At 43.4% G+C, this 15,581-nt stretch overlaps 1 protein-coding gene across 1 annotated transcript; it reads left to right on the top strand.

Annotated features, from left to right (window-relative positions):
- The first annotated feature begins 1,996 nt into the window (after positions 1-1,996).
- On the top strand, positions 1,997-5,816 carry Gml (glycosylphosphatidylinositol anchored molecule like). The gene is made up of 2 exons (XM_052749217.1): positions 1,997-2,120; positions 5,527-5,816. Exons 1-2 carry the CDS (start codon positions 1,997-1,999, stop codon positions 5,814-5,816), a joined length of 414 nt encoding a protein of 137 aa, XP_052605177.1.
- Positions 5,817-15,581: the final 9,765 nt, after the last annotated feature.

The following is a 15,581-nucleotide window of genomic DNA, read 5'->3' as shown; positions in this document are numbered from 1 at the left end:
AGCAATAATCTGCGGGAAGTGAGTCTGAGTACACCATGCTCTTATGTCCGTCCTTTAACTTTATTCCTTTAAGACAAAATTCTATCTACACAGCTTCAGTTCTGGTCTCACATTCAGCTCCTCTCTGTGATTTTTCTCCCTGTCCTCTCATTGTCCTAGATCGAAGCTCTTTTGCTCTCCACCTCATCTTAGAACTCTGATCCTCCATCCATTTTGTCCTTTTCTCTCCTACTCTCCTGATCCAACTCAATTCACCTGCAATCTACAAAAACTCTGCCTCTTCCTGGTCAGGTGGGGCAACCCTGCTGGGAGCTAGGAATTCTGCCTCAGTACTTCACTGCACCTGGTGTGCAAAAAACCCTTTTGCTCTAGAATGCCACTTGGTCTGTGAGAGGGGGAGGGTCTGAGCTTCATCTGCGCAAGAAACAAAGCTATGCACCTTGTCTCCAAGGCAGTGTCTCCAGAAGGATGTTTACCCCAATTCAGGAAACCTTTTGCCATCATGGCCTAGGATGCTTGAGAAGTATTTCAGATAAATACATTGTTAGGAGTTCTTGGAAGCATACACAGCATACAAGAAAATCATTGCAGGAACTGGCTAATATGTATACAAAAGCTAAAATATCACCCAGACTCTTTAAGCCATGGCTTGACCTTCAGAAAAGTCATTGGCCTTCCAAGTAGTAGCTTGTGTGACAGTAGCTGGATTCCATTCCATTTTCCTGCAGCTTGCAGAAAGAGAGAGTTGCCAAGAGAGCTTGAGAGCCCTAGGGAGAGGTGCAAAAGAGGAAGAAAACAGAAGGTGGGGCTGAGAGTTGATCAGAACACAAATGGAAGGGCACCAAGAGAGACTGATAGAGGGAGAGAGAGGGAGAGAGAAGGAGAGGAGAAAGAGACAGAAACAGAGAGAGAGAGAGAGAGAGAGAGAGAGAGAGAGAGACAGAGACAGAGACAGAGACAGAGACAGAGAGACAGAGAGAGTCAGTTGAAGCCTTGAGGGAAGGGCACCTGAGGGAGTTGGTCAGAGGCTTGAAAGAAGGACACCACTATGTCCAGAGACCTGAGGAAAGGGCACCAGGAGATGGTCAGGGATCAGAGCCTAGGAGCAGAGCTCCAATAGAAGGTCATCTGGAAGCAGAGGCACCAAGGTAGAGCTCCTGAGGGAGGAGCACCAGGAGAGTGCCAGGGTCTGAGGGGTGGCAACAATAAAGATTCACAGCCCTGCAGGGGGAATGCCAGGTGAGGGTTTTCAGTCTTGGGTGAATCACTCCAATGATGTGAGTGAAGGAATGATGCTCCAGAGCTTGGAGCCTGAAGGAAGGAGTGAAGGTACAGAGGCCCTTGTGTGGGGACAGTCTCCAGGATGGTCTCCAGAAAGAGGATGTTGCTCATCTTCCTCATACAGGCCCTTCTAGAACATTCCCCTGAGTACAGACAAGTCCAGTGGGGCCAGTGGCTGAGAGATGCTAGCAGAACTTGAGTAACTAACCTGGAACATTCCAGAAGGGCATATTAGATTCCAAGCAAGCATCCATGTTCCAGATATGAGATGATAAGATCCAGCCCAGTGGGACAATTCCATAAGGAAACCCCAGAGGATTCTGCAGGATGATTCTAGAATGGAAAAGCAAGAAGATGAGGAAAGGTTTCTAGCAAGGGTAGGATAACCTTAAATCCAATGTTAGGGTAGAGACCAGGTGGGAGGGGAGGATATGGACTATGCCCATGAGAGGAAGAAGGTCTAGAAGGGGGAAGATGGCAGACCCATCAGGACAGTTTTACAAGCGGGAAGCAGATTCTGAGTATGGAGCAGAGCAGGATGGAGGAGACAAGGACCTGAAGCTCCTGGGGTAGGAGCAGTAGGACAAGGTTGCCAAGGCCATGACCCGGGATGACTCCTCTGTGCCTTGATCCTCAGGACATGGACCTGGAGCAAGGAGCCTTGCCCTCACTGATGGACATGGCTCTCTTCACTTTCAGGTTCACCTGGTTAGAGATGATGCACCCCTTCTTCTTGATAATTCTCCTGGGACTCCCATGGGTGCACACCACTGTCAACAATACCAGTGGGTTGGACAACAGTACCAGTGGGTTAGACATGGTCATCAAACCTAGGCAAGGTCAGTATGATCTCAAGACTCCCAGTGTGTTGGATGGAAGGAAGCTCCACCTAGAGCTGAATAGGGTTATAAGAAGGCTTGTTTGGGATTGGGCTCACCAGAACCAGGTGGCATGAGTATTGTTAGGTTAACTTGAGACTCAAAGATACTCCTGAGATTGAACAGGTCTGAGGAGACTGAAGACTGCCACAGAGAGCTGCTGACTAGGAGACCCCAGGGAGCATCTGTCCATAGCACTTCCCAGCAGGGACAGCAGGTGCTGAGTCCAGAGAAACACTGGAGGATTGTGGTGTCCTGGGTGGTCACTGTTCCATGGAGGGATGGACTTCTTTGAAGTGCTCAGCTGTTTACATGTGGCCAGCCTTTTAGAAAAAGGAAAGGTTCCTAATGAGTCTGCTGCTATTCTGCTGATGGTCTGGCCTTGCCTTAGACTATGGCAGGATCTGAGCTCTTCAGGCATTGGGTGGCTTATACAGAGAACAGTATTGGGAAGCAGCTATGAGCAGAGGGGAGATGGGCGTATAATGGTGAAAAAACTTCTTGGGGGAAAAACCCAACAGTAGTTTTTTTTTTTCCATCTTCAGAAGTATTTCAATGCCATATGTGTGCAGCCACAAACACCTTCAATTGCCCATATATGTATACCTGTGAGGGTAATAACCGACGCTGTGCAATAATTGCCATACGTAAGTATCTGTATTCTGGTCATAGGGTGAGTAAGCCTACCTGCACAAGTTTGGGGGACAGGCTCAGTCTGTCCTCTCTGCAGCCAGATCCACCACTCTCCTGGCAGCTCCTTGAACTGAGAACCTGTTTACAGGTGCTGGGTTCAGCCCACTGATAGGGCAATGTATATCTGCTCATGGAGCCAAGAGCCTGTGGTTGATGGTAGGCTGACAGTCTACACATCCTGAGTATCCAGGGAATGAGACTACTGTGGCCCATCCATGACTTTGTCGCAGGGAGTCTCTCTATTCATATGGGCAGACACCTTGGTTCAGCTTTTGTGAATCTTTGCATACATGTTAGTTTCTGATTTTGTGCATTAGCATCCTGTATTAGTTACTTTCCATTGCTCTGATAAAACGGCCTGAACAAGAAAACATCTAAAATGAGGCATTTGATTGGGCTTCTGTCTTCAGAGGGTTGGAGTCTATAAGGGTGTAGGAAAGGCATGGTGGCAGGAACAGCTAAGAGCTCACACCTGGATTTACAAGCAGGAGACAGAACTAACTGTGAAAGGTGCTAGACTTTTGAAATCCCGAAGCCTGTCCTACACCCCCCCATGATACACCTCCAATATGGCCACACCTTCTGGTCCTTCCCAAATGGTTCTACCAACTGGGTAACAAATATTCAAACATATGAGCCCATGGGGGCCATTTTCATTCACATCACCATACACCCCAACTAGCCAGATTCAAGCAGTGAGATGCCCAGTTTATCAGGGTGATGCCTGCCATCTGAGATGGAAAAACTAGGGTTGAATCAGGGCACACAACAGGCAAAATAAATATTACTTACATGAGCAGTGATCTTTTGTGGAGGAGACAGGATAGATTGCAAAGAAGCTGTAATAATCTTCAGTCATGTACATCAAGTAACACATGATGAAAATAGCCACTGGGCTGAGGAATGGGCAGGGAATGGGATGGTATTTCTAAAATGTAGGCAATCAGGCAGCTCTGAAGTTCCCACTTAAATGCCCCCTGCCATGGTGTCTAGACTCAACAGCACAAAGGCTAAACTCATTACAGCTCTAGATGGAGGATAGAAGAACTTTGTCTGGAAAGAGCAGACAGCAATGGTCTTAATACTGCTGCCTCTGTCTAGGGGGAAGTAGCCCTAGTTAACACATCGCTGATTTGTTCCAACAGTGGTTTGTTTCCAGAGGCAGCTGAGGGACTGGACTTGCCCCTTAGGCTTTACTTTGCCAACATCCACCACAGGCAACCTGATAATACCATTAACAAATGGAAGTCACCATATGAGACCAAGGCAGAAACGGCCAAGTGCATACATTTTCCATGGTTCCCCACACGAGCTCATGGAATTAATGGAAGTATGTGATGTTGAGCATTGACAAGGTCCTCATAAATGGAGCTATGTGGAGTTATTTCTCCATCACAGTGCAATTGAGCTGTGAATTATTGTGAGGGAAGGACTTGCTGGCTCCTTGACAGGAAGGAACCTTTCTAAGCAGCCCAGTAGGCAGGGAGGCCACCTTGGAATGAGGAAATATTGGGAGTTGGATGATTTGTGAAGAGATGACTCATCAAAATTGAGTAGACATCCCTGACAGAGAGCTGAAGCTTAACTATGGATTGACACAGAGTTTATGTGGGGGAGGGGGCTGCTTGGGTCTTGATCACAAGGTCCTTCTGTTGTTGTACAGCAGACAAGTCTCAGGGCTGTGGATGGTAAAGCAGTCAGGGTGAGTCCCACATCAGAAGAACTAAATAATGGCTCAGGCTCCAAGGGGAACAAGCAGTAGCAAAGCCTCAAGCCTTCAGCCCAGGGATTCTGGCAGGGTGTTGCCAGTGGGGCTCACTTTACACAACTCCAGTTGGCTGAAACCAGAGCAGATGGCAGTCTCGTTCTCTATGGAGTCTTGCTTGGAATGGGCCATCTAGTCTGTGCTGGAGAACATGCCATCAAGGGTCCCTATGCTCTGTACATAGATGCCAAAGCTTGGAAAGCCAGGTGGGGGGTTAGGAAAGAATTTATCCTGAAGTCGTGAATGTGGGCACTTCTTTGTGCCCTTAATCCTCTCTGAAGTCTCAAAGAGCATAGCTTCTGGTCAGTGTTTCGTTCTAGACCTTGGTAACACTTAGGGTAATATTAGAACCAGAACTGAACAGGATATTTCATTTGCATAGCTGTGTGTCCTGAGACTAAAGTGTCAACTGGGGAGGGACAGTGACAGATGTAAAGATGGTAGCAATGCATAGAAAGGTAAGTGTAGAAGTTGGTACTGGAGCAATCAGGCCCTCTTGTGTACTTGTGTGATTTCTCTCAAGCATTCTTCACAATGTCTAGTTGTGAAATAATCATTTTGTACACTGTTTAAAAGTGTCACTCTGATTGGTGGAGTCACCAGCCAGAGGCAGAGAAAGCATGACATGTAGGATATGAGGTAAGAAGCCATGAGCCATGTAGCAGCAGGTAAATAATAGAAATGGTTTAAATTAAGTTATAAGAACTAGTTAGAAACAAGCCTAAGCTATCTGCTGAGCTTTCATAATTAATAAGTCTCCATGTGGTTTATTTGGGAGCTGGCTGGTGGGACAGAAATATCTGCCTACAATGTCTCAATTTAAGGTTATGGAGCCAGTTGTGGTTGACTGTGGTGGTGGATTTACAATGAAGATGTGAAGCTGGTAATTTTCCTCCTCTTTTCTTCTAGGTATGGACTCTCGTCAGCTCCTAGTCTACAAGAACTGTGTAGAGGAATGCTCGTTTGCACTTATTCAGCCTCCACCAACCCCTAGAAAGCTTCCACCAACCACTTACTTCTACTATACCCTGTGCTGCTCTGGTTATCTTTGCAATGAAGGAGGACCTTCTAATATAGAGAGGGACTTGTCACCCCCTGTTGTGATTGAGGAAGGGCTAATTGCAAGAGCTGTGTGTCGGGGCGAGTTCAACCTTCTCCTGAACATTTCCTTAATCCTCTCCAGCAGCATACTGATCTGAGAGCCCCTCCTTGGGGTAAACCCATCTTCCCACAGCTGAAAGCAACTTTGTTCTTTGTTGCTTCCTTGTGAAGCAGAGACTGTGTTCAGGGCATCTGATGGGCCCCTTCATAGCTTGTTGTAGGAAAGAAATAAAGACATTGTTGAAAATGTCCCTTGTTTTCTTGTTTTCTTGCTGTGTGAGAGCATTTAGCCTGGGTTCTCTACTCAGACAAGCTCGTTCCCCTTCTATATCCTTAGGAGTTCTTTTGTGGGATCATGGTTTCAGCTACTTGGCACCCTTTCAACACTGTAGGCTAAATACTCATCTCACTAGAAATAGCCAAAGCATTGGGCAGCCTTGGTTTATGAGTGTTTTGAACAGAAGTGTTCTGAGGTCAGTATGTAGGCTAATAAGTCAGGTCCCAGCTAAGCTGGGATGCCTAAGTCCTTGCCAGATCCTTTCAGTCCTCAGGTCAAGGGAGAAGGGAACAGGGAAGGTACCTGGCATGCAATGGCACCTGGACTGCTGGGCCTGACAGTCACCTCTGTGTTTTCCCTGTGCTGTGGGACAAATTCCTCTACAACTGACTTGTCTCTTCCACACCACCTGCTTTCAGTGAGGTGACAGGATATTATCCATGGCTAAGCACTGGCAGTCTCCACTAATTTTCAAATTTCTATTACATTTATATTTTATGTATATGTGTGCATGCATGTGGCCCTATTTGGGTGTGGGTTCTCTTCATGTCTAAAGTGCTCAGGAATAGTGCCAATGCATGCACACCAGCACAGCTACAGAGTATGGCAGGGAGAGGCAGAGAATCAGCGAGATAGATGGAGAGATTTGCCTGAAAGAATCGCCTCTGAAGGTGGAGGTGGTGCCTGGCACTTGGAAGACAGAGGCAGGTGGATCTCTGTGAGTTGGAGGTCAGCTTTGTCTACAGAACAAGTTCCAGGACAGCCAGAGTTACACAGAGAAACCCTGCCTCCAAATCAAAAAAAAAGAAAAAAAGAAAAAGAAAGAAAGAAAAAAAAAGGAATTGGCTCTGATAGGTCTGGCTCTTTTTAAACCTGTGGACCAGGGCATCAGGCTTGGGTTTAGGTCTGGTCTGACAAGGCAGCTGTGAGTTCAAATTCTTCAACCCACAGGCTAGAAGCACAGACTGTCTAGGTTGCAGTGTGCAGATGTGAATCTCATTTCAACGTTCCTCAGTCTTTGCTTACAAGGCCCTCAACAGACTGGGCTGAGGTACCCATAGTCAGGAAGTCTACAGATGTAAAGGTCAATCATATTTCCATGTTACCATTGCAAGAGCATTTTGACTGAGGTGCCTCACATGCTTAGTACCACACCTAAGTGGACATGCACAAAAACTATCTGTAATGATACAGTGGAGAGGCTTTGGTGGGTTTGGACCAAGGTGTCCTTCAACAGGTTGGCCACACCATGCAGACATGGCAGATGATGGCGTGATGGAGTGGAAAGTTACTCACACAGCAGACATGACATCTCCATGGATGATTTATTTTGGGGGGGATTGTACTGGTATTTGCTCCACCATGACCTTGAGGTATAGGGCCTGAAGGAGGAGGTGCTTCCTGCCATTGTATGTGACCTCTTAAAAGCAGAGGGAGAAGGGTCACATGCCCCTTTTCCAAGCTTCTGCCTAGGAGGCAGATTCGCTCCTGTTCAGATGTCTACTCTGTTCTATATTCACGAGTGTATTTCCTCAATTTACTTTAATAAATTTCCCTAATACTTCTTTAACAGACTCCTGTGGATTTATTGCTTTATCTGGTGCCCAACCACATGGATCTGAACCCCACACATCCCTACTGGGGTTACTCATGTGATCAAACCCTAAGGTATGTAGGTGGCTCCTGGTGAGTTTTCCCACCATGCAGAGCCTGCAGGAACCCCTGGGACCTGCATGACCTCTGCTCAGGTGACCATACGCATATAGTCATTGTGAGTGGAGCCTGTAGGCCAGGCAGCTCATGTGGCAGTGGTTCTCGTTACCACTGCCAGAAGCACAAGCGTTCTGCAGCCCATAAAGCACTGCATCAGAGAGAAAGGTGTCTATGCTAGGCACCTTTCTAGTTCCGTATTTGTAGTGGCCAGATTGGGTCACAGACCCCTACCTGGGTAGAGACTACCAGCAGACTGTTCCTTTACTTTTAAAACTGTTCCATGTAGCTGCTGTCAACTCCATCTTTTGAAATTCCCACTGCCACCACCACTTTGCGCGCAGCCACCACAGAGTGCATGTGTTGTACTCGTTTCTCGAAACCCCCAGAGACCACCAAGGAGCCGGTTTCCCATGCAAGCACATAAGGGTCCTTTTATTCAGGTTCAACCTGGGCCACCGCACAGCAGATGCAAGGAAATGTGGCGGCCCCCACGAGCCCAGGTGTAGAGAGTTTTTATAGGGAAAGACCAAAAGCCAGGAATTGGCAGCTTGGGATTGGGTAAAAGGAATATGGGGTGACGTGATTTTTTGAAACTATTGATCTAGACTTTGGGGCAAAACCACATTTGAAACCATTGGGTTAGACTTTTGGCGGGGAACTACAACCTGCTGAATAGGATTATCTGGACTGCTCAGCAGGGTTATCTAGATATCTTCAAGGGCCATAAACCACAAACAGGATGTCTGCAGGAGAATACTGCTCTGTATCCATTCAAGTTGCCATGGCACATTCCCAAGGTCCTTCCTGGAACCGAGTACAGCAGGTGGTCTGAGATGGTGGACCTTTCCCTAAAATGGAGCATGTAAAGTTAAGTCTAGGCCTTCACAGCACACACAGTCTGTCCTGCAGAGTGTCTGCAGGTGTCCCAGGCAGCACTTCTAATTGTTCATTTGGTGTATTGCCTCATCTGTTATGATCCCAGCAGCTCTGGCTGGTACTCAGAGGTACTAGGTGGGGCTTGCCTGGGTGACTGCTTAATTCACAGGAGCCCATTCAAGGATCCTGAGTCAGCTTGCACCTGACCTGTTTTGGTGTTACACCTGAGACACTTACTGGCCAAGCAATATACTACATCCAAAAACCAGCCATTCATCTAAGCTGATTAATTACACCTGGAACATCTGGACTCAAAAGATAATCTTTTGAGGATTTTTTGTAAGGAAATTATTTGATAATTTTACACTTTAAACTGATTAATAAATAAATTAATAAAAATTTTCTTTACACATTTTGAGTATTTCTCAAAAAGTGGCAGATAATTTCACCATTCAGGAATTTAAGACCTTTTTTTGCTTGTACTATGAATGAAATATTACAGGATATATATGACCTTCCTGGGATGTATATAATGTTCACCATAATAGCAATTAGCACAGTGATTCATCTCATATCATTGAAAAATTGGCTTAATAATAACAGCAAAAGTGAGACATTAATGGGACTGATAATGCTAATACAGAATGCAAAAGAATACTTACACCTTTAAAGTTCAGGTCAGCACCCTTAGAAGAATAGATTCAATATATAAATGGTGTTGAGTCTCTTAACTATGGTAATGAGACTTGTATAGAAGAGGCGATTTCCAAAGGTGAGAGGAAGCATCAAGGTAACAAATGTTTTAACTGTGGTACACCAGGTCATATAAGAAGAAATTGTACACAGGGTGCTCCTAGAAGCAATTCTTCTTATAGAAATAACCCAAAGAGAAGACCCCATCCTTCTGGATTATGCAGAAGATGTGGCAAAGTCTGACATTGGACCAATGAATGCAGATCAATAAGAGGCATACGAGGCAACCCTTTACCATGGGGAAGTGCCTCAGGGGGCCTCTTGTAGGCCCCCAAATCTAACATTGTCCTAACATTTCTAGTCACTGCAGAAGAAATTCCTCCTGAGGAAAATTAAATAACCCAGTGACTAATGTAAAGAACGATACTGCACTGGACGATACAGCAACTTTGATAGATGAGCCAAAAATACCATAAAATGAATATTTTGACAGATTTCCATAAATGAACAAAGACCAAAGCTTAAAGTGTGAATTAATAACATTGTCCTTGAAGAATTAGTGGACACAGGTGTGGATATGGCTGGAGTTATACCAAAATCATGGCATCCGAATTGGCCTCTTCAAGAGGTAGATGTCCAATTTCTAGGGATTGGAACCCTATCTCAGGTAAAGCAAAGTTTGAGATGGGTTCATTGCATAGGGCCAGAAGGACAAAGAGGAAGGCTGAAGCCATGTGTGGCAAATGTAGCAGTGAATCTTTGGGGCCGATATCTGTTATAGCAATGGAATACCCAGATTAAAATTCCTCCAATCTCAGGAGTAGAATATAGACCAATTCATGTTTCTTGGAATAATATTATAAGATACTATAAGAAACAGCCACCAACCATTCAGGCTGTACATAAGCAGAGCACAACTGCCATTGAACTCTCAGAATTACCAATGGCCCTATCTTTAAAATGGTTAACTGATAAGCCTGTCTGGGTTGGACAATGGCCTATGACACACAAGAGAAGCTACAAGCTTTAGAATAGCTGGTTCAGGAGCAGTTAAATGCTCAACACGTTGAAGAATCTACCATCCCTTGGGATTCTCATGTATTTGTTATTAAAAAGAAATCTGGTAATTGGAGAATGCTGACAGATCTGAGAGTCATAAATAAAGTAATACAGCCTATGAGCTCCTTACAAAATGGGATGCCCTTGTCCTCTCTGTTACCTAAAGAATAGCCTATTATAGTTATTGACTTAAAAGACTGTTTCTTCACTGTACCTATACGAGAAAAGAATAGAGAAAAATTTGACTTCATAGTACCTACTTATAATAATTCCCAGCCAGTCAAGAGATATCAATGGAAGGTCCTCCCACGGGGAATGTTAAATAGCCCTACTCTGTGCCAATATTTTGTGCAAAAACCATTGGAAATAATTCATGCAAAATTTCCACAGTCCATAATCTACCATTATATGGATGATATCTTATTAGCTGATCCAAAGTTAGGTACCTTAGAAGACATGTTTGAAGAAGTAAAGCAAGTTTTGCCTCATTGGGGATTACAAATTGCTTCTGAAAAAATACAAAGAGTAAATTCTATTACTTACTTAGGATATAAGATAGATCTACAAAAAGTTAGACCCCAGAAGGTAAAACTCAGGAGAGATGTTTGTGGACTCTTAATAATTTTCAAAAATTGTTAGGAAGCATTTTCAACTTACAGACTATCATTGGAATACCTAAAGATGGACTAGTAAATTTGGCCAATGCCCTAAAAAGGGACAAGGATTTAAACAGTCCAAGAAAATTATCAGCTGAAGTTGAGAAGGAATTGGCTTTAGTAGAAAAGAAAATATGAGAAGCACACGTGGATTGTGTGAATCCAGAACTTAACTGCATTCTGGTCATATTCCCTTTTAGACACTCCCCTGGAGGGATTTTGATGGAGAGGGAAGATATTGCATTGGAATGGATATTTCTACCATGTAAACTGCGTAAGAAGTTAAAGACTTATGTAGAAAAGATGTCTGATTTGATTCTAAAAGGAAAATTAAGACTTTGTCAGTTGACAGGAATGGACCCAGCAGAAACTGTAGTCCCTTTAACTAAGGAGAAAATTTCCTTTTTATGGAAAGAATGAATACTGGCAAAGAGCCTGAAGTAACTTTTTGGGAGAGATTAACAATTACTATCCCAAAACCAAGAGAATAGAATTCATAAAAAGAACTGAATGGGTCCTTTCTTACATTGTACAATAAAAACCAATCTCTGGAGTCCCCACATTCTATACTGAGGCAAATAAATCATGAAAGGTAGGATATAATTCTGGAGACTTAAGTAAAGTGATGTAAAGCCCCTACAATTCTACATAAAAGGCAGAACTGTATGCTGTTCTTATAGTACTGATGGACTTCAAAAAAACCTCTCAATATAGTTTCTGACTCTCAATTTGCAGGGAGAGTTGTTTTACATATTGAAACTGCTGAATTTATTCCTCATAATACAGAATTAACTTCACTATTTATTCAATTACAGGAAATCATCAGAAGTAGGGAACATCCTATACACATACTTATATGCATATGCATACATATACACATACATATGCATATACATACATATGTTACACATCAGATCCCATATGGGTCTTCCAGGTCCTCTAGCACAAGGTAATGATGAGATTTATCAGTTATTAATAGGTAATATACTACAAGCCTCATAATTTCATAAGAGATACCATGTAAATAGCAAAGGTTTGAAAAAGGACTTTTCCATCACTTGGGAACAATCCAAGGAAATTGTAAAAAAAAAAAAAGTCCTACTTGTTCTTTCTTTAGCCGAAACTCCATTACCTGCAGGAAGTAATCCTAATGATATACAAAAAAAATGAAATTTGGCAGATGGATGTGTTTCATTTTGTAGAATTTGGAAGATTAAAGTATGTACACCATACCATTGACACCTACTCAGGATTTCAGTTGGCAACTCCTATGAATTCTGAAAAGACTGACTCTGTGATTACACACCTATTAGAAGTTATGGCCATCATGGGAATAACTGTATAAATTAAGACTGACAATGCTTCAGAATATGTCCCAAATAAAATGAGAGGTTTTTTTGCTTATTACAATATAAAGCATGATACAGTTATACCACACAATCCCACAGGCCAAGTGGTCATAGAAAAATCCAACCAAATTTTAATGGATATGCTAAATAAATCTGTGTTGCTCCTGGCAACACAGATCTGATCCTGAAAGAATGTTGGGCTTCTAGAAATTTCTATTTGGAAGTTTGTCTTATTCTTAGCACAAAATAGCCTATTGGGCAAAGAAATGCCCTTGCCTCGACTGCTGACATTATGAACGCTGTCCTTTCCAGACGAGCAGGACACAAGGAAAAGTGACTACTGAACTCTGCCCAGACAGGGTGAGATGGTCTTTCAAAATTTCTGCTTCTGAAAATGGTCTGTCAGATATTCTAGGCCTGTAGCTAAATTGGATGCCCCAATGATGCTGAGAAACTTTAGGTTACTGTCCAGGCTGCCAGCTGTCTATGTCTATTTTCACAAGAATTTTGGAAATTGCTTGTTTGCATTTTCCATATTCTCAGGTATTATTACTTTCCTTCTCAGGTCTTTGATGTAGTTGAAGACTAGATAGTTACAGTTACAGTCTTCTTGTATCTTAGCTAGAACATATTTATACTAGAGTTAGAATCTTCAAGATAGGACAGCTATTGGAGTAATCTTGGTAATTTGCCATTTACCCATATTCTGGACATTTCTGGACATTTAGCATGTCTTTCTTGTTTGATGTTATTCTTGTTGGTTATAGTTCCATTTTTGTTTATGTTCTTACCATTTGTTTTTTGTGGACAGTACTTGACAATCATTCTTATTGTATATAGTTTGCATTAAGTTAAGAACCTTCAGCCAGGCGGTGGTGGCGCACGCCTATAATCCCAGCACTTGGGAGGCAGAGGCAGGCAGATCTCTGTGAGTTTGAGGCCAGCCTGGTCTACAGAGTTAGTCCAGGACAGGCTCCAAAGCTACAGAGAAACCCTGTCTCGAAAAAAAAAAAAAAGAACCTTCTTATTTAGACAAAAAGGGGAAATGTAGTGATATTCAGTAGTATTTGCTCTTCCCATGACCTTGAGCTATAGGGCCTGAAGGAGACAGTGCTTCCTGTCATTGTATGTGATCTCTTAAAAGGAGAGGGGTAAGGGTCACATGCCCCTTCTTGCTGCTCCTGCCTGCTAGGTCGATTCACTCCTGGTCAGATTAGAGGACAACTTCAGTTGTCTACTTCATTCTGTATTCATGAGTGTATTTCCTCAATTTACTTTAATAAATTTTCTTAATACTACTTAAACAGACTGTCATAGATTTTTCACTTTAGGGGAGAGGAGAGGGGATGGAGGGAAGGAGAAAGGAGAGAGAGAGAGAGATAAAGACTGACAGACAGACAGACAGACAGATGATAGATAGATAGAGGTGCACCCTACCTCTGGCAAAAAGAGGAAGAGAGAGAGCGGGGGGGGGAGTTTTTTCCTTAAAGGGGACTTCATATAGGATTATGTGAGGATGCTGGGTGGGTCCTAAGGGTGAGTACAGAATCCCAGAATTCCTCTATTTTGATTATTATAAAAAGTTGAGTTATGGATAGCAAGTCAGGGGGATGAGGGCATTGAATTCTTGAGACTGCTTCCTGCTGACAAGGGGCAAAGTGGGGGGGGGTTGGGAGTTGGGGTCAAGCAGGGTGGGAGGTGTGAGTGAAGAAGCATTCAGTTGGCTGTCATCGTATAGTCCTCAGTGTCTGTTCCTTGAGGGAGCAGAGAAGGCAGGTTGCAGGATTTGCTCACTTGGCATCCTCAGTTGGTGATTGGCATCTTTGGAGCTGGTACAGGGGTTTGCATATCCCCTGTGGATTGGCCTCGACACCAATCAGGCAGGAGGAGGGAAACTGCAAAAAAAATGTGCTCAAAATGGGTGGGGTCAAAATGGGCTCTGAAGACTGTTCATTTTCATCAGACCAGATTTCCTGATACAGCAGCAGAACTTTTTCTGGGAACCTGCAAGATAACTGGAACAGATTTACATCTTGGTGTCATAGCAAAAGGCTACAGCTCCGGGTGAAAAGGCATGAACATTTTCTGGCTTCAGTCCAGTGAAATATATCTTTAAATCTATAATCAGAGGAAATTTACTGGATGGAAGTGGTTGAGTGAGTGAAGGAGAAGGGAGGCTTTCCTAAACATTAGAGTGAATAGAAGTGAGACAGTTTTCCTATCTTCATATAAACAAACTTTAAAGCTGTTTTTTTTTTTTAAATCTCATTCTCCAGGAAATACTGAGAGCAGTCAATAATAAAATATTACATTGAAATCTGTTCTGTGAGTTTATCTGATCTGGTAACAAGGTAAATTGTGTCTAGACCTAGTAGTAGCCCTAGGAGAGGGGGACCTGTGAATTTTATATAGAGAACTGAGAAGGCAGCCGAAGTAAAGCCTGGTTGTTAAATGGAATCAGAGATCTGGGAAGGATAAATCATATCTGAGTGCAGACCAAGCAGCCTTGGAATCTACTAAAAATGACAGGGACCAGTCCATACTCAGTTAGCCATACTCAGGTCTCCACATCGTTGGAGGCAGAAGTATCAGAACAGCATCAATCTTCGGCTGCCTGGCCCAAAAAGTGGGAGTTTTTCAGATGTAAGAGGGACATAGGGAAGACTGACTTTACTTTGTATAAGCAAAAGGGATGCAACCAATTCTCTGATGTCTTGCTGTTTGTCCACAGTCTTAGCTGGATCCTGGTGGCAGGTGTGACATTGGGGTTTTTTGCCTAGAGGCCAGTGTTGCTATAATCCAGGGGGAGACATTGTAGTGCCTTGCAATCTTCTTTGGAGACCTTGGATCACTGCTAGGATCTAGGAGTCTCTGTCTGATATAATAAGCTTTTTAAATCAACATTTTAAATGATGTATTCTGCAGATCTCTGAGCATTTGAGGACTGCCTGTATGAATGGATTACTATCAGCTTATAGTCTCCAATATGTTAGCAGCTTCCATAAGGCTAGGACCTACTATCTCCTGAGAAGGCAAAGAAGATTGACAGGGGAAAGATCCCAGGGCTGAATGGGAACAGGAGAAAGGGGGCTTGTGAGTCAAGGTGTGACCCAACTCTGAGAAAAGAACCCACTGAGAAAAACCCTCTCGGGGTATCAGAAACTCCATCATAGAATATACACACATACATATATATATAATATTTAAATATAATATTTATATTCTCAGATCTTTAAAGGT

Source organism: Peromyscus californicus, unplaced genomic scaffold (genome assembly GCF_007827085.1).
Source record: "Peromyscus californicus insignis strain IS unplaced genomic scaffold, ASM782708v3 Scaffold_20__1_contigs__length_68692818, whole genome shotgun sequence".
Taxonomy (NCBI): domain Eukaryota; kingdom Metazoa; phylum Chordata; class Mammalia; order Rodentia; family Cricetidae; genus Peromyscus; species Peromyscus californicus.
Note: the sequence above shows the minus strand (reverse complement) of the source record. Positions and strands in the feature narration are given on the sequence as shown.

What these genes read in the sequence shown, in the direction of transcription:
- Gml (XM_052749217.1), top strand. Translation starts at nt 1,997, where the DNA reads ATGATGCACCCCTTCTTCTTGATAATTCTCCTGGGACTCCCATGGGTG. An exon ending in GGTCATCAAACCTAGGCAAG is followed by an intron (nt 2,121 to 5,526) that starts GTCAGTATGATC and finishes CTTTTCTTCTAG; the next exon opens with GTATGGACTCTCGTCAGCTC.